A 22,172-nucleotide genomic window follows, 5' to 3' on the forward strand; every position below is an offset into this window, starting at 1 on the left:
TCTTCTGGACCCAGAGATCGAACCTGCATCTCCTGCATTGGCAGGCAGATTCTTTACCACTGAGCCACCAGAAAAGCCCTATATATACTTTATTTGATTTCACATTTTCCTAGATTTTTCAAACCTCCTAGAATTCTCTATTGACCTTAGCAAACAAGTTAATACTGGTGATTTATGGAAAACTCTATATTTTACAATAAGACAATCTTCTCAAGACCTTTTAATCTCAAAGCTGACTCTAGATTTACTCTTTAAGAAGTGATTGAAGACTTTGTCTGTCAAGGTTATTGAATGTTTGGAGCATAGTTATTTGAAAGTGAAGTGAAAGTGAAAGTTGCTCAGTCATGTCCAACTCTTTGCGAGCCCATGGACTATACAGTCCGTTGAATTCTTTAGGCCAGAATATGGGATTGGGTAGCCTTTCCCTTCTGGGGATCTTCCCAACCCAGGGATCGAACCCAGGTTTCCCACGTTGAAGGTGGATTCTTTACCAGCTAAGCCACAAAGGAAGCCCAAGGATACTGGAGTGGGTAATCTCTCCCTTCTCCAGGGGATCTTCCTGACCCAGGAATCGAACCAGGGTCTCCTGCATTGCAGGTGGATTCTTTACCAACCGAGCTATCAGGGGAAATATTTCAAAATTCATCACCGTTCAGATCTCTTTCTCTATATCTTAAAAAAAAATCTTTTCTGGAGTTTTTAGTACTGTATTATTATGATCAAAGGCAGAATGAGAACATAAATCCCTTACCGGATCACAGATTTTCCTCTTCCCTCCCTTGTTGAAGGGCTACCCTTTCTTTGCTTTCAAAATGGAGCTGCCGCCGCTGCTACTGTCAACTCACGTCAGTTGTATCTGACTCTGTGTGACCCCATAGACGGCAGCCCACCAGGCTCCTCTGTCCCTGGGAATCTCCAGGCAAGAACACTGGAGTGGGTTGCCATTTCCTCCTCCAATGCATGAAAGTGAAAAGTGAAAGTGAAGTCGCTCAGTCGTGTCCGACTCTTCGTGACCCCATGGACTGTAGCCTACCAGGCTCCTCTGTCCATGGGATTTCCCAGGCAAGAGTACTGCAGTGGGTTGCCATTGCCTTCTCAAAATGGAGCAAACAAGGTCTAAAACCAAAATCCCTGCTGATTTAATATTCAGCAATATTTAATAACAGCTCATCTATGGGTCAAGATGACAGAACACAGCCCACCCACAATTTATTACTAAATAAGATCCACACCTAAGCTTAAGAGGTTCAAAGTCTTTCCAATTCTTCTTTGATTTTGAAGCTGAATTACCTCATTAAAAATTATTATTAGATTGCTATTCCTACCAGATTGTGATCAATATTTTATGGCAGGAAGATCTGAATGAGAAGATGAGACTCCCACATGAGTTAATTTTGCATTCAGTTCAGTTCAGTCGCTCAGCCATGTCCAACTCCTTGCGACCCCACGAACCGCAGCATGCCAGGCCTCCCTGTCCATCACCAGCTCCTGGAGTCCACCCAAACCCAAGTCCATCGAGTCAGTGATGCCATCCAACCGTCTCATCCTCTGTCGTCCTCTTCTCCTCCTGCCCTCAATCTTTCCCAGCATCAGGGTCTTTTCAAATGAGTCAGCTCTTCGCATCAGGTGGCCAAAGTATTGGAGTTTCAGCTTCAACATCAGTCCTTCCAATGAACACCCAGGACTGATCTCCTTCAGGATGGACTGGTTGGATCTCCTTGCAGTCCAAGGGACTCTCAAGAGTCTTCTCCAACACCACAGTTCAAAATCATCAATTTTTCGGTGCTCAGCTTTCTTCACAGTCCAACTCTCACATCCATGCATGACCACTGGAAAAACCATAGCCTTTACTAGATGGACCTTTGTTGACAAAGTAATGTCTCTGCTTTTTAATATGCTGTCTAGGTTGGTCATAACTTTCCTTCCAAGGAGTAAGCGTCTTTTTTTATTTTCATGGCTGCAATCACCATCTTCAGTGATTTTGGAGCCCAGAAAAATAAAGTCAGCCACTGTTTCCACTGTTTCTCCATCTATTTGCCATTAAGTGATGGGACCAGATGCCATGATCCTAGATTCCTGAATGTTGAGCTTTAAGCCAATTTTTTTCACTCTCCTCTTTCACTTTCATCAAGAGGCTCTTTAGTTCTTCTTCACTTTCTTCCATAAGGGTGTGTCATCTGCATATCTGAGGTTATTGATATTTCTCCTGGCAATCTTGATTCCAGTGTGTGTTTCCTCCAGCCCAGCATTTCTCATGATGTACTCTGCATAAAAGTTAAATAAGCAGGGTGACAATATACAGCCTTGGCATACTCCTTTTCCTATTTGGAACCAGTCTGTTCTTCCATGTCCATTCTAGCTGTTGCTTCCTGACCTGCATACAGATTTCTCAGGAGGCAGGTCAGGTCATCTGGTATGACCATCTCTTGAAGAATATTCCACAGTTTATTGTGATCCACACAGTCAAAGGCTTTGGCATAGTCAATAAAGCAGATATAGATGTTTTTCCGGAACTCTTGCTTTTTCGATGATCCAGCAGATGTTGGCAATTTGATCTCTGGTTCCTCTGCCTTTTCTAAAACCAGCTTCAACATCTGGAAGTTCACGGTTCACGTATTGCTGAAGCCTGGCTTGGAGAATTTTAAGCATTACTTTACTAGCATGTGAGATGAGTGCAATTGTGCGGTAGTTTGAGCATTCTTTGGCATTGCCTTTCTTTGGGATTGGAATGAAAACTGACCTTTTCCAGTCCTGTGGCAATCTGTATCTTTTAAGCTATTGTATGAAATTAAGTACAAGTGTTTTGAAGGAAATATATGATTTGCAAAGACTTTTTTGTCCATGGTTGTAAAAAAGGGAAAAATGTGTTCCTAGGGGTGCCACATTTCTTTCCTTCTCATAAGAAAATTTAGGGGAGGGGCTTCCCTGGTGGTCCAGGGGCTAAGACACTGTGCTTCCAAAGTAGGAAATCTGGGTTTGATCCCTGGTCAGGAAGTTAGATCCTACATGCTACAAATAAGAGTTCAGAGGCTGCAACTAAAGATTCAGCATGCCGCAATTAAAAAAGACATGGTGCAGCCAGATACATAAATAAATGTTTTTAAAAAAGAAAGTTTAGAGGAACAAACTTTTTCTCCAAATAAATGTGCACCTTTGTCAATTAGGGGTAAAATTGGCTTTGAGTGGCTAGAGTGGAAACTAATGATGAATTTCAGAATAATTTCTGGGAAGTGTCACCCAAGCTCCAAAAAGGAGACTGTAAGTTTTCAGAACATGATCCAATGTTCTGGGGAAGTTGGGGACATTCGCTATTTCAAACATATTTAAAATATTTATTTCTTGACCGTGCCATGAAGCATGCGGGATCTTTGCTCCCTCACCAGGGATCGAACCCGTGCCTCTGGCAGTGGAAGCACAAAGTCTTGACCACTGGACTTTCAGAGAGGTCCCCTTGATCAAGCTTAAAGTTTGAATGATACTAGCTCAAACTTTTTTTTTTAAACAATATATGGGCAACAGCATATATTGCCCATAATTCAATTCATGGGCAATAGCACAAAATAAAATAACAGATTCTAAAAATATAATGATGAAGGTTATATGAAAAACTTCAAAATGTAAAGCACTAATGCACACGAAAGGCTACTAGGCATATTCAGGAGGGTATCTGAATAGTGATAGCCAAAAAAATGTCCTATTGGAAAAATAAATGTGATGGTTGATATACACATATGAAGGATGCAATAGGTCAATGTTAATCATATCCTCCATTGCATTTTTTCACTTTGAAAGCACTGAGAGATCCAGTAGTGAGTCATAATGGCTACTTCCAAGCGAGATCAATTATGAAGGAGCCCTATCCCTGAGACTAACTGATAAATGTCATTTGTAATGGGAAACATTTGCTTTCTGGCTAGTTAAGAGCATTTAGGTAGACAGTAATGCATTGCAGCTGAAGGGTGGAGCTCCTCTAAAAAGAAGTATATTTTTCCTTTGCCAAATATAATGAAAAAAGTACAACTTCCAACTGCCCCACTATTGATACTCATTCAAGAAAGATTCTTGCAATATGACTCTTTCACAGGAAAGAAAAAACACTGGAAAATCAGAAGAGCAAATTATTACAGTTCAATAAACAGTGAGGAGTTGTAAGAAGAATAATCAAGATTTATCACTATAGAAACGAAGACACAAGTGAAAACAAAGAATAGATACGGTTTACAGGAAAGTAAGTGTATTCTCACACACGTTAGAATGGGCTAGTTTTGTTCTAGTTACAAATAAATCCTAAATCTCAGGTGCCCAAGACAATAACGGCTTATTTTGCACTCTGTTCCATGTCTGACATGGGTTTGTAAGGCAGGTGTGCTCATCCGTGTCACCAGTACTTCCTTAATCAACGTGGGAAGGGGGTTAAACCTCTACAATACCTACCCCGGCAATGAAATGCCTCTGCCTACAAGTGACACATGTCCCTTTTATTTCATTGGCCAAAGCCAGTCATATGGTCATGACTAATTTCAATATAGTGAAGTGCAATTCTATCATATGTTTGCCTGGAGCAAGGAGATCAAAATATTTGTGAACAGTTTTAATGGTATCACATCACTTTTTTGTGTATTTTTTTTTTTTTTGTACTTTTTTACTTTGTATTGGGGTATAGCTGATTAACAATGTTGTCAGGTCAATAGTGAAGATGCTCACCCATACATATACATGTATCCATTCTCCCCCAAATCCCCCTCCCATCCAGGCTGCCACATAACATTGAGCAGAGTTGGCCTGTGGTTATCCATTATAAATACAGCAGCGTGTACATGTCCATCCCAAACTCCCTAACTGTCCCCTCCCCCCAACCTTACCCCCTGGCAACCACAAATTCACTCTCTAAGTCTGTATCACATCATATTTGATGAAAGAATAACTGGTTGTAGACAAGGACTATTAGATGCAAGGTGAGTCCGACAACCAGAATACCAACAGTCCAACATGTAAGGAGAATACCAACAATAGGAAAGTATTTGCTGTCTTCAAAAGAATAACTTTCACATTTACTGCTAATCAATATATTAACATTAGAATCTAGAAAACATATCAAGTAGGTTGGACAGAAGGATACAAGTAGTTGTGACAAATGGTCCCAACATGCATTTCAGGCAAAACTAAACTGGTCTGCTAGTACCATATATTCTCCACATGCTTACTTAGCAAGTCAAAGACATTTTCTAATAAATTTATTAGGAAGCAAGGTCTTTGACTTTTTTTATTTTTTTAACCCAGAGGAAACTTTCACCCTCATTGGGAGCCCAGATAAAATCTTAGGCAGCACCATGGCATACAAAACAAAGTGGATCTGAGCCTCTCAGACTGGGATTGGAGGCCCAGTATTCCCACAGTGGGCCTGAAATATTGCAGAAACCCTGGAAAACACTAGATTGCTGCTTCAAGAACACTTTTCAAAGGAAAGAAGTTGTCTCTTTGTCAAACAATGGAAGTTTTCATTTCGAAAAGCCAACAATTATGGATAGACCTAGAGACTGTCATCAGCTCAGTTCAGTTGCTCAGTCGTGTCCAACTCTTTGTGACCCTGTGGACTGCAGCACGCCAGGCTTCCCTGTCCATCACCAACTCCTGGAGCTTGTTCAAACTCATGTCCATTGAGTTGGTGATGCCATCCAACCATCTCATCCTCTGAAGTCCCCTTCTCCTCCTGCCTTCAATCTTTCCCAGCATCAGGGTCTTTTCCAATGAGTCAGTTCTTCGTATCAGGTGGCCAAAGTATTGGAGTTTCAGCTTCAGCATCAGTCCAATGAATATTCAGGACTGATCTCCTTTAGGATGGACTGGTTGGATCTCCTTGCAGTCCAAGGGACTCTCAAGAGTCTTCTCCAACACCACAGCTCAAAAGCATCAATTCTTCAGTGCTCAGCTTTCTTCACAGTCCAACTCTCACATCCATACATGACCACTGGAAAAACCATAACTTTGACTAGATGGATCTTTGTCAGAAAAATAATGTCTCTGCTTTTTAATATGCTGTCTCGGAGACTGTCATACAGAGTGAAGTAAGTCAGAAAGAGGAAAACAAATATATTATCGCTTATATGTGGAATTTAGAAAAATAATACAGATGAACCTATTTGCGAAGCAGAAATAGAGACACAGATGCAGAGAACAAATTTATGGACCCCAAGGTGGGGAGGGAGGGAGGAATGAACTGAAAGATTGGGATTGACACATATACACTACGTATAAAATAGATAACTAATGAGAACCTGTTGTACAGGGAATTCTGCTCGGTGCTCTGCGGTGACCTAAATGGCAAGGAAAGCTAAAAAAGAGGGAATATACGTATATGCATAACTGATTCACATTGCTACACAGCAGAAACTAACAACATTGCAAAGCAACTCTAATAAAAATTAATTTTTTAAAAAGTCAAGAATTACAAGAGTGACAATGGGACTTTCAGTTCATTTCTGTGTTAATCTATTTACTATGTTTTTAAGAGATAGCACAATATTTATCCTCCAGTTTAACTATGTGATTCATGGGACAGTATTGTTTGCATCTGTGACTGTGCAATATAGACCTTAATAAAATATGTGTATATGTGTATGACTGCGACACAGTTTCACAAAATCTGACTTGTCTTTACTCCATGCATGGAAATTAAAATTACACAAAATTAAAAGACGCTTGGTCCTTGGAAGAAAAGCTATGACAAACCTAGACAGCATCTTAAAAAGCAGAGACACTACTTTGCTGATAAAGGTCCGTATAGTTAAAGCTATGTTTTTTCCAGTGGTCATGTATGGATTTGAGAGTTGGACCATAAAGAAGGCTGAGTACCGAAGAATAGGTGCTTTTGAATTGTGATGCTGGAGGACTCTTGAGAGTCCCTTGGACTGCAAGGAGATCCAACCCATTCAATCCTAAAGGAAATCAATCCTGAATATTCATTGGAAGGACTGGTGCTGAAGCTGACGCTCCAGTACTTTGGCCAACTGATGCGAAGAGCTGACTCATTAGAAAAGACCCTGATGCTGGGAAAGATTGAAGGCAGGAGGAGAAGGGGGTGAAAGAGGATGAGATGGTTGGATGGCATCACCAACTCAATGTACATGAGTCTGAGTAAACTTTGGGAGATAGTACATGACAGGGAAGCCTGTCTACCCCATGGACTACCCCAGCGTTGTAGAACTACATACAAAGAACTGTATACGACTGAGACTGAACAACAACATGTAATAACTCTGACAGGTTCTTTTCTATACTTCTTTTAAAATGTTGATTTCAACCCACTACATTGTTTCACTAAAGGATCACGACCTCAGTCTGAAAATACTGACTTGAGGGAAGTTTCTAGTTGGTATGCCACAGGGATCTAGTCTGTGAAACATTTCTCCTGGTGGTTTGATTTAGGACTTTGACTGAACACCAACTGCCACTGACCGTGTTTGCAGACAGACAATATCAGACCGGAAGATGGCCTTAATAGGCTGCACAATGGATCCAAGAAAACAGGCTGTGTTTTCAAAAAGTTAAAGGTATAAACCTCACTACATTAAGTGATGTAAGTCATATATCCCAAATAGGGGACATATTTTAAAATTTATTTCATCTTTGTAGAAGGAGTTACGATTTAAAAATAGAACATATGGGAAAGATTTCAGGATTTTAATTTAGTACAAGTAGCATCCGAGTCATCAGAGTTAAGTGACTGCCAAAAAAACCAGGTGAAAAGCAATCAGACGAAGAGTCCCTGAGAACCTTTCCTGAGGCCAGAGTTTATCTGGGTGTTTGCACTTACTTCTCAGAAGCACATTTTAATCAGAGGGACAATGACAAATGAGAAAAAGGACACATGAGGTAGGGAAAGAACCATATCACATGAAGAACAGTTGAAGGAGTGCAGGGTGTGGAACCTGAAAATGCAAGACTTAAAGGAATTTCCAGTGGTCACGTATGGATGTGAGAGTTGGACCATAAAGAAAGTTGAGCGCTGAAGAATTGATGCTTTTGAACTGTGGTGCTGGAGAAGACTATTGAGAGTCCCTTGGACTGCAAGGAGATCCAACCAGTCAACTCTAAAGGAAGTCAGCCCTGAATATTCACTGAAAGGACTGATGCTGAAACTGAAGCTCTAATATTTTGGCCACTTGATTCGAAGAACTGACTCACTGGAAAAGACCCTGATGCTGGGAAAAGACTGAAGGCAGGAGGAGAAGAGGAGGACAGAGGATGAGATGGTTGGATCACAGACTTGATGGACATGAGTTTGAGCAATTTCTGGGAGCTGGTGATGGACAGGGAAGCCTGGCGTGCTCCAGTTCATGAGGTCGCAAAGAGTCGGACATGACTGAGCAACTGAACTGACTGAAAGGAATAGTGGTCTTCAAGTATCAGAAAATCCGATATGAATCACCTGAAAGAAAGATGACCCTTGGTCCCTTGTCTCCCAGAAGGCAAAATCATTCATTCCTTCATGCAACAAACTTGTTGAGCACCTATGACTTTTTATTAAGCCAAGTTTTAGAAGTCCAGGAATAAAAGGAACTCAAAAACCACACTAGTGGGCATGAAGGACACATCCCAGCTTTCTGAAACTTGCATTTATGTCTCTTGTGGCAGCAGTGTTCCTTGGGCAGGCACACGCCTTCTGTGTGGGATCATTTATTGTCCAGACTCATGGTCTGTATCGTGTCCCTGACCAGGTCATCATCCAGCAAAAATTTCTCAAAAGCTCCCAGTTACCTCTAGAATAAGCTCTAAAATCCAAAGGGTACCCAAGGCTTGTTTTCAAAATCTCGTTTTTCATCAGTGTCTCCTTCCACCCCCCACCCCAGCCATTTTAAATTAAGTTCAGTTCCCTAAATGCGCTGGACTCTCTCACTGCCTCCCCAATGCTGTGTGCCCGTCATCATCGCCAGCCCCTGGCTGACTTCTGTGTTTCCACTACGACAACGCGGTTACCGCCTACTTCAGGAGGCCCCACTGACTCCCGCTGGCCGTGTTCCATGAACCCTCCTCTGTGCTCCGGGGTACACAGTCCCCCTTTGTTACTTATCCTAGGGAACTGTCACTTACCTACAAGCTCTGCGAAGACTGGAATGTTTTCTCTTGGTATCTCAGCACCGGGTGCAGTGGGTGGCACAGAGCTGGTCTTCAAAAATGCCTGTTAAATATGTCAGTGAGTGAAGGGTTCTGACTGCACCAAGAGATTAAGTCTTCCCTAAAACAACTTTTAATAGAGTATCATCTATAAAAATATTGAGTCACTATGTTGTACACCTGAAACTGATATTGTAAATCAACGATACTTCAATTTAAAATAAAACAGGTAAGCGTTTCTAAAGATAGAGCTGTTCACTGACTTTCAACTTTTGAAAATGAATCTAAACAGAGGAATCGTGAGAGAGCTCTTTAGAAACTCACTTCTAAGATCAAGACCACCATTGACCTCTAGGCAACAGGAGCCTGAAGTGAGTCAGGTAACAGGAAGCACGCCCTGAAACTTGCTCCCCATTTGCTCCCCAGGGACTCGAGGAGAGGATGAGGAGGGATTGTCGACAGTCATCATCAGAAGGTGATCTCCATTTGCTGCTCTGTGAGTTGTCCTGGCATCGCAGGGGGGCATCCAGCCTTTCTCTCCTACATGAAGGCTGGCACCGGGCAGTCCATGCGTCGGGGCAGTAAAACAATCCCGCATGAAGGGTGGCACGTTGTCCGTGGGCCGTGCCAGCCCGAGGAAACAGTGCTGCCTTTGAGAGACACAAAGAGCCACTGTCCTTGCCTCTTTTTTTCTTCTTCAAAAACTGTCAGAGTCCAAAACTCGCTGCGGAGATAACAAAGGCTCCTCGCAGACTGAGAAGAAGGCTGTAGCCGTTCCACCTGTAGAACCCCAGCCAAAACCAGCCCACAGGCCACAGCCCACAAGATTAAGGTAGTCAAGCATCCTTTTCACCTGGTCCGTAATCTGAAAGAAAAATAAGCTTTACTGAAAAAAAAAATAATAAATGCCCTCCCTTTTTTTTTTCTCTGCCCCTATTGGTTCAGGACTGCCCTGTTCTCATCCATGGAGTGAATCAGCTTCTGCATGCCAGGATGTCTCCTTAGTAATATTTACCCCACTTGCTGGTGTCTTCCATGAGGCTACCATTATATCCATGTACTATAAAAGCCTGAGAAGTTATTTTAGCAAAGACTGAGGAACCATCCATAGAGTAGGTCCTGTGCTAAATGGGAGGCTGGACTGACTGACCACTGAGATCCCTTCCTGATTCTGTAATTAGAAGGCAGGGAGAGGGAGCATGTAATTCATTCAAGTCTGTGGTTACCCGGTAATCACATTAATAACCCAAATGGCTCAAATGTGGACGGTGCTGCCAAGGAGTCAAGTGCAGAGGGCAAGGGCAGTTAGGAGAGAACAGAGGGAAGAGGAAGGCTGAGCGACAGGGCTGCAGTTAGGAAGAAAGCTGACTTCAATCACACTGGGCATGCGTTATGTTTCAGGTAGGCGCTCGTGACACAGGTGAAACGCAAATTGCTTTGAGGCGAGCAGTGAAAAGAGACCTGTACTCAGGCCACTCCAATGCAATGGGCTGGGTGCCACGGTGCGTGTGTGCAGGTGACACAGTGTGTCTGGAAGCAGATAAAACAAAACTTCTTCAATGAGGCAACGAATGAGCTTAAGCTTAAGAATGAACAACAGCTGATTTAATTTGGGAGGAGGGGGTGGAAGGAGAGTCTACACAGAAAGGACAGCAAAGGCTAAGCTGTAAAGCATGTGAGATCGTGGCAGACACAGAGAGCTGCAGGCGGTTCCTGGGCATGGCTGGCATAGAGGACACCTGTGAAAAGACAGAAGTACTGGGAAACGGGGCTATCAGACTGTGAAGGTCTCTCCTGCCACGCATAGCAGTGGGGGATTTACTGTCAGTGTTGGGAAGACATGGGTCCCAGAGCCCTGGGGAAGAACCACTTCCTGGCGAGGACCTGTGGAGTGGACAAAACTTCAGAGAGGGCAAGAGACTATAGGCACTGGACTTCCCAGGCTAACAGATACCAGAGAGAAGGGGGCAGGGTACAACCTTTAAGAGAATGACCTAGCCATCGATGTTATGACGAAAACTGGTTAGAACCAACTAAGTCCAAGACGGCAGAAGATTCAACTTTCAGTGGACCTTGAACTTCATTATGTGCTCACTGTAATGTGTCAGCATCTGTTGGATCATTGAAAAAACTAGAGAGTTCCAGAAAAACATCTACTTCTGCTTTATTGACTATGCTAAAGCCTTTGACTGTGTGGATCACAACAAACTGGAAAATTCTTCAAGAGATGGGAATACCAGACCACCTGACCTGCCTCCTGAGAAATCTGTATGCAGGTCAAGAAGCAACAATTAGAACTGGACATGGAACAACAGACTGGTTCCCCATTGGGAAAGGAGTATGTCAAGGCTGTATATTGTCACCCTGCTTATTTAACTTATATGCAGACTACATCATGAGAAACACTGGGCTAGAGGAAGCGCACGCTGGGCTAGAGGAAGCACACGCTGGGGAAGAGGAAGCACACGCTGGAGTCAAGATTGCCGGCAGACGTATCAATAACCTCAGATATGCAGATGACACCACCCTTATGGCAGAAAGTGAAGAATTAAAGAGCCTCTTGATGAAAGTAAAAGAGGAGAGTGAAAAAGTTGGCTTAAAACTCAACATTCAGAAAACTAAGATTATGGCACTCAATCCCATCACTTCATGGTAGATAGATGGGGAAACAATGGAAACAGTGATAGACCTCATTTTGTGGGGCTCCAAAATCACTGCAGATGGTGACCCCAGTCATGAAATTAAAAGACACTTGTTCCTTGGAAGAAAAGCTGTGACCAACCTAGATAGCATATTAAAAAGCAGACATTACTTTGCCAACAAAGGTCCATCTAGTCAAAGCTATGGTTTTTCCAGTAGTCATGTATGGATGTAAGAGTTGTACTATAAAGAAAGCTGAGAAGAAAAGAATTGATGCTTGATGCTTTTGAACTGTGGTGTTGGAGAAGACTCTTGAGAGTCCCTTGGACTGCAAGGAGATCCAACCAGTCCATCCTGAAGGAGATCAGTCCTGGGTGTTCATTGGAAGGACTGATGCTAAAGCTGTTTTCAATACTTTGGCCACCTGATGTGAAGAACAATTGGGGTCTCATTGGAAAAGACCCCAATGCTGGGAAAGACTGAAGGAGGGAGGAGAAGGGGACAACGACAGAGAATGAGATGGTTGTACAGCATCACCGACTCGATGAACATGAGTTTGATTAGGCTCTGGGAGTTGGTGATGGACAGGGAAGCCTGGCATGCTGCAGTCCATGAGGTCACGAGGAGTCGGACGTGACTGAGCGACTGAACTGAACTGAACGTGTTAGCATCTAAATGACACACCCCAGTTCTCAGGCTGCCCATAAGAGGTCAAAAAGTGGGTGTGGCCCAATTCCTGGAAATCCCTGCCCCTTCTTCAAAATAGTTAGAATAACCCTCCCGCTCATTAGCCTATGAAATTACCCAGCCCATAAAAACTAACCACCCCATATTTCAGGGTCTCTTGCCTTCTGAGGTGGCCCATACTCATTCTGTGGAGTGTTTCTCCCAGGGTTATTCTTGCCTTTTGAGATGAACTGCATTCTGTCAATGGAATGTGTAAAAGTGAAAGTTGATCATTCCTGTCCAACTCTTTGCAACCCCATGGACTGTAGACTGCCAGGCTCCTCTGTCCATGGAATTCTCCAAGCCAGAATCCTGAAGTAGGCAGTCATTTCCTTCTCCAGGGGATCTTCCCAACCCAGGGATTGGACCCAGGTCTCCCACATTGCAGGCAGATTCTTTACCATCTAAGCCACCAGGGAAGCCCAAGAATACTTGAGTTGGTAGCCTATCCCTTCTCTAGGAGATCTTCCTGACCCAGCAATCGAACAGGGGTGTTCTGCATGTTTTACCAGCTGAGCTACCAGGGAAACTCATGGAATGTGTATCTTTCTAAATAAATCCACTTCTTACCTATCACTTTGTCTCTCACTGAATTCTCTCTTTGCTGAAACATCAAGAAACTGAGCTTCATTAAGTTCTGAGACCAAGTGTGCAATTTCAATTAAAAGGCCATGGATTCAAGTCCCCGTCTGAGGTGTGCAGTTTCATAGTCAAGATTGTCAGTTCTCAAGTGTGGATAAAGAATGTCGCCAGCCATATCGGCAAACAAAGGACATTTTGGTCATCAAGCCATCAACCACTGCAGCCATCACAACAGTGCAGCCTGAGGGGGATTCAGGATGGAGAAAAACAGGATACTGGCCCTAGACAACTAAGATGCATATCAAAGGAATGATTTCAATGAGCTCAGCCTCTAGTATATTCCCATACGGAAAAGCACTAAATTCGTTAACTGGAGATGTCTGGGTTTTCTTTAATTAACAGTAATTCTTTGATGTTTCTACTACCTGACTTTTGTTGCAAAAATATCTATATATCCTGGTTCCTCCCTTACCTCTTTGGAACAGTCCCTCAGACGTATAGAAGAGGCTGACTCCTGGGCTTTCATCCTGGTCAATCTGCTGAATAAAATATAATTCTCAACTTTTAGGCTGTGCATTTGTTTTCCATCCATACAAGCATGGCAGGAGAGTGGGTGAAAGGCTCAGGTGGGCCGGGGTGATAGACATTGAAAAGACGGACTAGAGTCTCTTCCTATCACCCCCAACGACATGCTGGCACTGTGGAAGGCCCTGGAACTCTGGGGATGTGGGGAGAAAGGTCCAAGAAGTTTCAAAGTTAAATTTCCAGTAACCCAGAGGCTTAGAGCTCAGAGAATATGTGACTTTTCAAAAATTACATATCTATCTCTTTTGTATCAGAATTTGTGGCTTGAGAGCTATACCTACTACATGGATTACCTCATTTAAGCCTCACAATAACTTAAACGTGAAAGTGAAGTCTCTCTGTTGTGTCCGACTCTTTTCGACCCATGGACTGTAGCCTATCAGCCTCCTCCATCCATGGGATTTTCCAGGCAAGCTACTGGAGCGGGTTGCCATTTCCTTTTCCAGGGGATCTTCCCGACCCAGGGATTGAACCCAGGTCTCCTGCACTGTAGGTAGATGCTTTACCGACTGAGCCACTAGGGAAGCCCCGTTATTCTCCCTAGTTTACAGTAATTAAACACAGAGGCTACATAAGGAATGAGCTCATAAATGGAAATATTCTCATTCAAGCACCTCATTTTACCACTGAGCTAACAGAGGTTTTGGAAAAGCTAAATGGGTCTTAAGTTCCAAGCCCAAGCCTGAAGGAAATCCTGGCTATACCAACGTGCACTGGAAGGCAGAGTCTGAACCAGGGTGAAGTCCTCCAGGGTGCACTTTTTAAAAACCTTGAACACTGCTGTTGCTTCTGCATTTGTAAGGCAGACACATGTGAAAGGGAGATTTCCTGGAGATTTTCTAGTTTTGAAATATTAATTGCAGCCTAGGCTAATAGGCTTGAAGAAGCGTATCGGTCAGCAAGAAGGCTCTTGGTCTCACCGGGTTAACTTCTTCCCCAAACCCCTCCCTACCCATGGGAGAGGCAGCAAATCCAGTGAAGGAGAGGCAGAGGAAGCTCCGGAAGGGCCGCTGCTGCTGCTGGAGCAGGTAGGGAGCCCATGGGCATCCAGCCTAAGGAGCCAAGCCCGCAAGGCCAGTCAGCTGCCAGGATCAATGAAGCTCTCCCAGGGCTCCAGGGCTCCTGTTTGGAGGTGGAAGTTCCCTCTCTATGGGCAAGGTGTTGTTGGTTTAAGAAAGAAACTACTATTTCTAAGAGCCAAAAAACAGAGACATTACTTTGCCGACAAAGGTCCGTCTAGTCAAAGCTATGGTTTTTCCAGTAGTCATGTATGGATGTGAGTTGGACCATAAAGAAAGCTGAGTGTTGAAGAACTGATGTTTTTGAACTGTGGTGCTGGAGAAGACTCTTGAGAGTCCCTGGGATTGCAAGGAGATCCAACCAGTCAAACCTAAAGGAAATCAGTCCTAAATATTCATTAGAAGGACTGATGCTGAAGCTGAAGCTCCAATACTTTGGCCCCCTGATACAAAGAACTGACTCACTGGGAAATACCCTGATGCTCAGCAAGATTGAAGGCAGGAAGAGAAGGGGATGAACAGAGGATGAGATGGTTGGATGGCATCACCGACTCGGTGGACATGAGTTTGAGCAATCTCTGGGAGCTGGTGATGGACAGGGAGGCCTGGTGTGCTGCGGTCCATGGGGTCACAAAGAGTCGGACACAAGTGAGTGACCGGAACTGAACTGAACTGTGTGCCTGGAAGTCTCTATCTGTGTTACCTGATTTAATTGTAGTGAGATTACTATGAGAAAGGAATTATTTTCATTTAACAGGGAAGAAAACTGAGGATCAAAGAACTCAGAGATCCTGCCAACGTCAGAATGCTAGGAATCAGAAGGGTAAGGTTCAAAACCAGGTATTTTCCCATCCCCCAAACCACTGACTTCTGTTTTTCTTCCCCCAGCGCGACCTCTCATTTATTTCTAAATCACCCTCCCTTACTGCATTCTTTTCTCCAGTTGTAAAAAGAGCCTAGAAAAGGACTGCTAAAATATCCCTCACCTTCCTTAAAATGAAGTGAACAAATGTGAAAGTATTTGGAATGAATAATGTGTAAGATATATTGAAAGGATACTTGCAGTAAAAAGATATGTGGCTTGCATTACCAAGGAGCCTCAGCTGAAGTCCCGACAGGTAGTGACAACATAAAGATCATTTTGATTCCAAGACTGGTACAGGAGAGGCAGGGAGAGGAGGAAGCGCACTGTACTTCCACGTGACTGTTTTTGGAGAATTAAAAAAAAAACAACAAAAAGCTTTGGTGAGCTAATCTTGAACTTGAGGCACTGTTCCTTTGTTGTCCAGCTGCTGCCTTCGAATCCTGTGTTTGTGTTACCCACAATTGCCACGGAAGCGTTTCATTTCATTTATTTATTATTCATATCCCTCTAACTTCCAAAGATAAATGCAAAGCGGGGAAGTGAAGCTTTCTCATTTTCATACACGAGATTCGTATCTCAGCTGCTTTGTTTTGCTGATATGTCAGTGTAAAAACCACGGAGCTCCTACAACCACTCGTGCAGAGGGCTGGGCAACGGCGATTACTCTAAAATTCAAATATTTGGATTTGATGCAGAGGGCCAGTGCCAAGGACATGCTGATCTGCGATTGAAGAGCTAAGACATGAAAGTCCCAATCTTCCTCTCCCCTGACTGTGTCGAAGGGACGCGCTGTGGATTTAATCTTTTTAATCTGCCTAGCTGCTTCCAAAGCCACAATTATTCTGAAACCAGGCAAGGGCCAGCAGTGCTGCTGGGCCCGCCCCTGAGTGCAAGGCGAGGCTGGGACCACAGATCCCCACGGACTCTTTGTTCTGTAGCAGAGGATTCTCTCGGTGGCCAGCTGAAGGACTTCTCTTTGTGTTGTGATTGACAGACATGAATTAAATATCACCCCACTGGGCTTTCTGATTGGTGAATGGCCATGGATTACAAGAATGTCTCGGGAAAATGGCGTTTCATGATAGGGAGACAAGACCAGAAAGGCAGGGCTTTTCCAGCTAATCCTGAACTTGACAACAGCAGAGACCTTGATTCTGGGCTCTGTGTGTGTGTGTGCATGTGCATGTGTATATGTGTGTGTGTGTTAGCTTGATATGCCTTGTTCAGGTCTGGGAAGGATGGATCCTAGAATGGTCTAAGAGAACAGGATGAAGCCAAAGGAAGTAAAATAACTGGGGGGAGAGAAAAAGACTGTTTTCTTTAAAAGACTGGAGTTTCTGGAGCTGTGCTTTAAGGATTCTATCCTTCAATGGGTCTGGCATCGTCCTTGAGGCATTTTTTATTTCTCAGTTTTTCCGCACAGCAATTAGTGTTCCTTAGGGCAGCTGCTGGGGCCTGCAGCGTCCACCCTGTTCCCAGCATACAATGCACAGCCTTGGGCACAAACAGCTCTGCACGCTCAAGCCTCTGGTTCTGGGCAAATAGAGATGGTGCAATCAGAAAGTCCGAAGTGTGGAGAGACAGAGGAAAAAAGAAAAGCATCCCAGAATCCTAGGTGATTCAGCATGTAGGTGGCCAACTAGGAAAAGAGGAAATGGGAACAAAAATGACAAAATGACAGAAGCACACCTATCATCTGGCCTAAGAGCTGGTGAGGGGTTTAGATGAGTGTCAGTTTCAAAGAAAGGTGATTATGCTAGTTCAATTGACCCCCAGAGACAGAAAGCAGTGATTCCCAACAGAGGTCAGAAGCAGCATTCTTAGCCTTAAGTTTATATTTTGCGAATGATGTTTTCTGATGCTTGGAATGCTATAGTATAACAAATATTCCAGCGAGAACATACGCTGGACTCAGGTTTGCTATCAGTGGCAGACAACATTAGGGAGGAATCTTTTGCCCAGCTTTCTTATTTTTAAGATTTTTTTTAAAGCCTGTATTGAAGTTTTTACAACAATGCTTCTGTTTAATGTTTAGTTTTCTGGCCACGAGGCATGTGGGATTTTAGCTCTCTGACCAGGGATCGAACGTGTACTCCCTTCATTGGAAGGCAAAGTCTTAACCACTGGACCACCAAGGAAGTCTTCTGGCTTTCAATAAATATCAAAATTTTGTAAAGTAATTATTCTCCAATTAAAATAATTAAAAAAAAGAGAAAATGCAAAAAAAAAAAAATCAAAATTGTTTTGCCACTGAGTTGGGCACAAAGATTCCTTTGGTAAGGTGAGAAGGCAGAAGTATTCAAATATTGGCCAGATTTGGAGCAGTTAGATTTTTTTTTATAAAGGGGCAAAGAGTTTGTTTGGCCTGGGAGTTGTTACTGCGTCTCGAAAGGTAGTCTGTATTTACCAGGGCACCTGTGACAGGCTTATAACCCTAAAATGGGAAAACTGCCGGGCACCATCCAGGTGAGCAGATGAGAACTGGAAGCTAATATCCAAGTGTCAGCAGAGCAGCCAGGGACAAACCCAGAGTGGAGGGGCTGTAACAGATGAAGCACACGGGGCACAGAGCTTAAGAAATCAGGGAAAAGCTGAGAAAACACTTCCCAATCCTGGCAAGAAAATCTGGGCGATAGGTAGGGTCCATGGCACCAGAATCATGCTTGAGCCAAAGATTCATACTCCAGGCATCTCAGCCTGGGGGCTGCAGTGTTTCCCGAAGAAGCAAAAGTGAGTCTTGGCATGGCCAGGGCGAGGAGGCGGTGTGACCATATGGCTCCTCCACTGGGATGTGCTGAAGGTGGTTGTGAAGGGAAGAGAAATACAAAGCAGACGTTTTGGGAGAGCAGAACTCGAGCTAACCACCTACGCTCTCTGGCTGCTGGAAATGGCATCCTTCTCTTGGGATAGAAGTTTGGGAGTTTTCATGTTCATGTACATTCTAATCAAAGTGAGGCCCTTATTTAGAGGTTGCACAATCTCAGCGGACTCTCTGCAACAGTGGCGAATAGATGCCTGGCTCTTCGGCTTTCAGTGCAACAGTGCCAGCTCCAGGAAGCCTTCCTAAGCTGGAAGAGCCCGACTCCGGGAGAAAATATGAGTAATAACAAAGACGCTTCTTTAATAGATCCACAGCTTGCCGAGCTGTAACTTGGTACATCCCTACCTCCTCCCACTATGTTGTTTTTTTCTTTTTCTTCCTAAGGTATGCTGTGTTGTTAGGAAGGTTTATGAGCTGTGTGTTCCTTTGGCTCCTTTGTGAATCCAAGCAGTTTGGTCCTAATGTCTTGGCTATGATGTCACGGAAGGGAATGGGATTATGAAGGCATCAGAGGAGTGGACTGGCTGTGATGGAGGGTATGACTGCTATAGCTGTCATTACAATATACTAGTCTGGGTGGCTTAAGCAACAGAAATTTAATTCTGTTAGGCTTAATAATTCTGAAGGCTCGAAATCTAAAATCAAGGTGTCAAAGACCTCTCTCCCTGGCTTGTAGAGAGCCGTCTCCTCCCTTTTTTCTCATATGATTGTCCCTTGGTGGGTGTCTGTGTCATAATCGCCTCTTCTCATAAGGACACTACCCATATCAGATGAAGCCCACCTTAATGACCTCATTTGACCTTAATTATCTCCTTAAGGATCTTACCTCTAAATAGATTCTGAGGTACTGGGGGTATGGAGTCCAACATATGAATTTGGGAGGAGGGGATACAATGCAGTCCACGGGATGCCCTTGTGGGCTCCTTGGATACCCCGGAGATATAACTGCTTTGGGGTCTATAATACTGTGGTGAAACAGTCTTCATACAAAAGCAGAATGCTGGATTTCCATGGTGGTCCAAGGAAGAAAAATCCTGTTAATGCAGGGGACATGGGTTCGATCCCTGATCCAGGAGGCTCCCACATGCCTTGGGGCAACTAAGTTGCGCTGCAACTACTGAAGCCCCCGCACCCTACAGCCTGTGCTCCACAACAAGAGAAACCACCGCAATGAGAAGCCTGTGCACGGCAATTAAGAGTAGCCCCTGTTCCCTGCAACTAGAGAGAGCCTGTGTGCAGTGACAAAGACCCAGCACAGCCCTAAATAAAGAAATAAATATTTTTTAAAAAGCAGAATGTTTACAGACCTGTGACAGTGGATTTCCACTCAATCACAGACTCATTATCATAACCCTATTATTATAACACACCATGTAATCATCCCATCAATATCAATAAATATTTACTGATTAATGAATAACTCTTCTTTCCTGAAAAGACTCACCCTTCCTTGTAAGGATTCGACAGCTGAGAGGTGAGCCAAGGTCTCAGGTTATCTGCTGATGGCCTCCTATTGAGTGAATTGTGGGCAGTCTCTAGTGAACTGTAAAGCATCGTAAATAATTTACGTTAAACAACTTTTGTCAACATAAATTAAGAGACTGCTCTTTACGATACTATCGCTTCAGTTTCTTCAAGTCTGTTGGCTTGTCTACAAAGTAGGTAACTCCGAGATGGGTTCCTCTCCAGAGAATGGAGGATGGCAAACAGCCTCCTTCAAAATGAGTTTCTGTGGAAAATGCTAGATTGGCAGGGGTGGGGCAGGGACCCTTCACTTCAGACTCAGGCCAGACCAAAGCCCAACATGCTCTTGGTTAACTGATGGGCTGTTCCAGGCAGGTTTGTGGGTGGATGAGATCCCCACATGGCAAGAAGAGTCTAGCCCTAGAAGACTCTAACGTGAGTTAGTTGGCTGTGGTCCCAGAAGACAAGTCCCTGCTCTGAGAACACACAGGCTAACATGTGTCAAAGTTACAGCAGCCCTGAGGCAGCCCTGCATCAGGACCTCTAAGCTAACACAGGCCTTAGAAGGAAGAGCAAAGTTGTGGCTCAGAATCGCAAAAAGGGATGAAGAATTGAATGCTATAATATCTAAGGCCTAAGAAGACGCAGACACTTTTTTTATTGTAGTAAAATACACATAACATGAAACTTACCATTTTGGGACTTCCCTGGTAGTCCAGTGGTTAGGAATCCGCCTGCCAATGCAGGGGACATGGGTTCAATCCCTAGTCTAGAAAGATCCCACAGGCCATGGAGCAGCTAAGCCCATGTGTCGCAACTACAGAGCCCAGGCTCCAAACAAGAGCAGCCACTGAAATGAGAAGCCCGAGTAGAGCAACTAGAGAAAGCCCACGCACAACAACGGAGATCCATGCACAACAACGGAGATCCAGCACAGCCACAATCAATCAATCAATAAATAAGTTACCAAAACAACCTTACCTCTTTAATCATTTCAAGTGTCCAGTTCAGCAGCATCATATAAAACCACATTGTTGTATAACTGTCACCACCATCCCTCTCCAGCATCTCCTTTTCATCCAGCAAAACTGACACTCTGTACCCACTGAACACCAACTCCCCATCCCCACCTTGCTCCACTGCTTGCCAACCATTCTGCTTTGTTTCAATGAACTGATTCTTGTGGGCACCTCATATAGGTGGAATCCTACAGTATTTGTTCTTTTGTAACTGGCTCATTTCACTTAGCATAATATATTCAAGGTTCACCCATGTTTTAGCATGTGTCAGAATTACTTCCTTTTTTAATTTAAAAAATTTTTCTATTATTTATTTTTAGTTTACTTTTTGGCATTGTGGGATCTTAGTTCCACAACCAGGAATGGAACCCATGCCCCTTATAGTGGAAGCATGCAGTCTTAACCACTGGACCACCAGGGAAGTCCTTACTTTCTTTTTTAACGCTGAAAAATATTCCGAATTTTGCTTATTCAACCATTCATTGATGGACACTTGGGTCGCCTCTACATTTTGGCCATTGTGAATAATGCTCCAATGAACATGGTTGTACAAATATCTACTCGAGTTCCTGCTTTCAATATTTTTGGACATTTACCCAGGGATGAGTTCACTGGAAAGGCTCATTTCTAAACCCAGGCCTCTCAGGCTATTTTCTAGCCTAGAAGGAAACAATAAGAATAAATAGGGAACTATGGCTTTCCCTGGGTATATGCTCAGGAATGGGATTTCTGGGTCACATGGTAGTTCTATTTTTAGTTCTTTTAAGACAACAAGGTGTGGGGTGGCTTCCCTGGCAGTCCAGTGGTTAAGACTTTGTCCTCCAATGCAGGGATGCAGGTTCTATCCCTGGGTGAGGAGCTAAGATCCCATATGCCTCCTGTGGTCAAAAAGCAAAACATAAAATAGAAACAATACTGTAACAAATTCAATAAATACTTTAAAAAAAAAGAGTAGCACTGAAACAGACACATTACCATACGTAAAACAGCCAGTGGGAATTTGTTGTATGATCCAGGGAACTCAAAGGAGATGGGAAGGGCAACCCATTCCAGTATTCTTGCCTGGAGAATTCCATGGACTGAGCAGCCTGGCAAGCTACAGTCCATGGGGTTGCAAAGAGTCAGACATGACTGAGTGACTAACATTTTCACTTTCCAGGGAGCTCAAACCCGGTGCTCTGTGACAACCTAGAGGAGTTGGCTGGGGTGGGAGGTGGAAGGGAGGCTCAAGAGGGAGGGGACATATGTATACCTATGGCTGATTCATCTTGATATATGGCAGAAACCAATACAGTATTGTAAAGCAATTATCTTCCAATTAAAAAAAAATTTTTAAA

At 43.6% G+C, this 22,172-nt stretch overlaps 1 protein-coding gene across 2 annotated transcripts in view; it reads right to left on the reverse strand.

Annotated features, from left to right (window-relative positions):
* Positions 1-8,536: 8,536 nt before the first annotated feature.
* Positions 8,537-22,172, reverse strand: part of PRTFDC1 (phosphoribosyl transferase domain containing 1) — a 136,278-nt gene continuing 122,642 nt past the window's right edge. The window contains exon 11 of one of the 2 annotated variants that reach the window (XM_043883329.1): positions 8,537-9,979. In XM_043883329.1, the coding sequence (XP_043739264.1) occupies positions 9,812-9,979 (168 nt within the window). In that variant the 3' untranslated portion in view covers positions 8,537-9,811. Of the gene's footprint in view, positions 9,980-19,847; positions 19,896-22,172 lie in introns of those variants that run through there. The other variant, XM_043883331.1, reaches the window with a different exon arrangement.

The sequence above is a fragment of the Cervus elaphus genome, chromosome 23, assembly GCF_910594005.1.
Source record: "Cervus elaphus chromosome 23, mCerEla1.1, whole genome shotgun sequence".
Taxonomy (NCBI): Eukaryota; Metazoa; Chordata; class Mammalia; order Artiodactyla; family Cervidae; genus Cervus; species Cervus elaphus.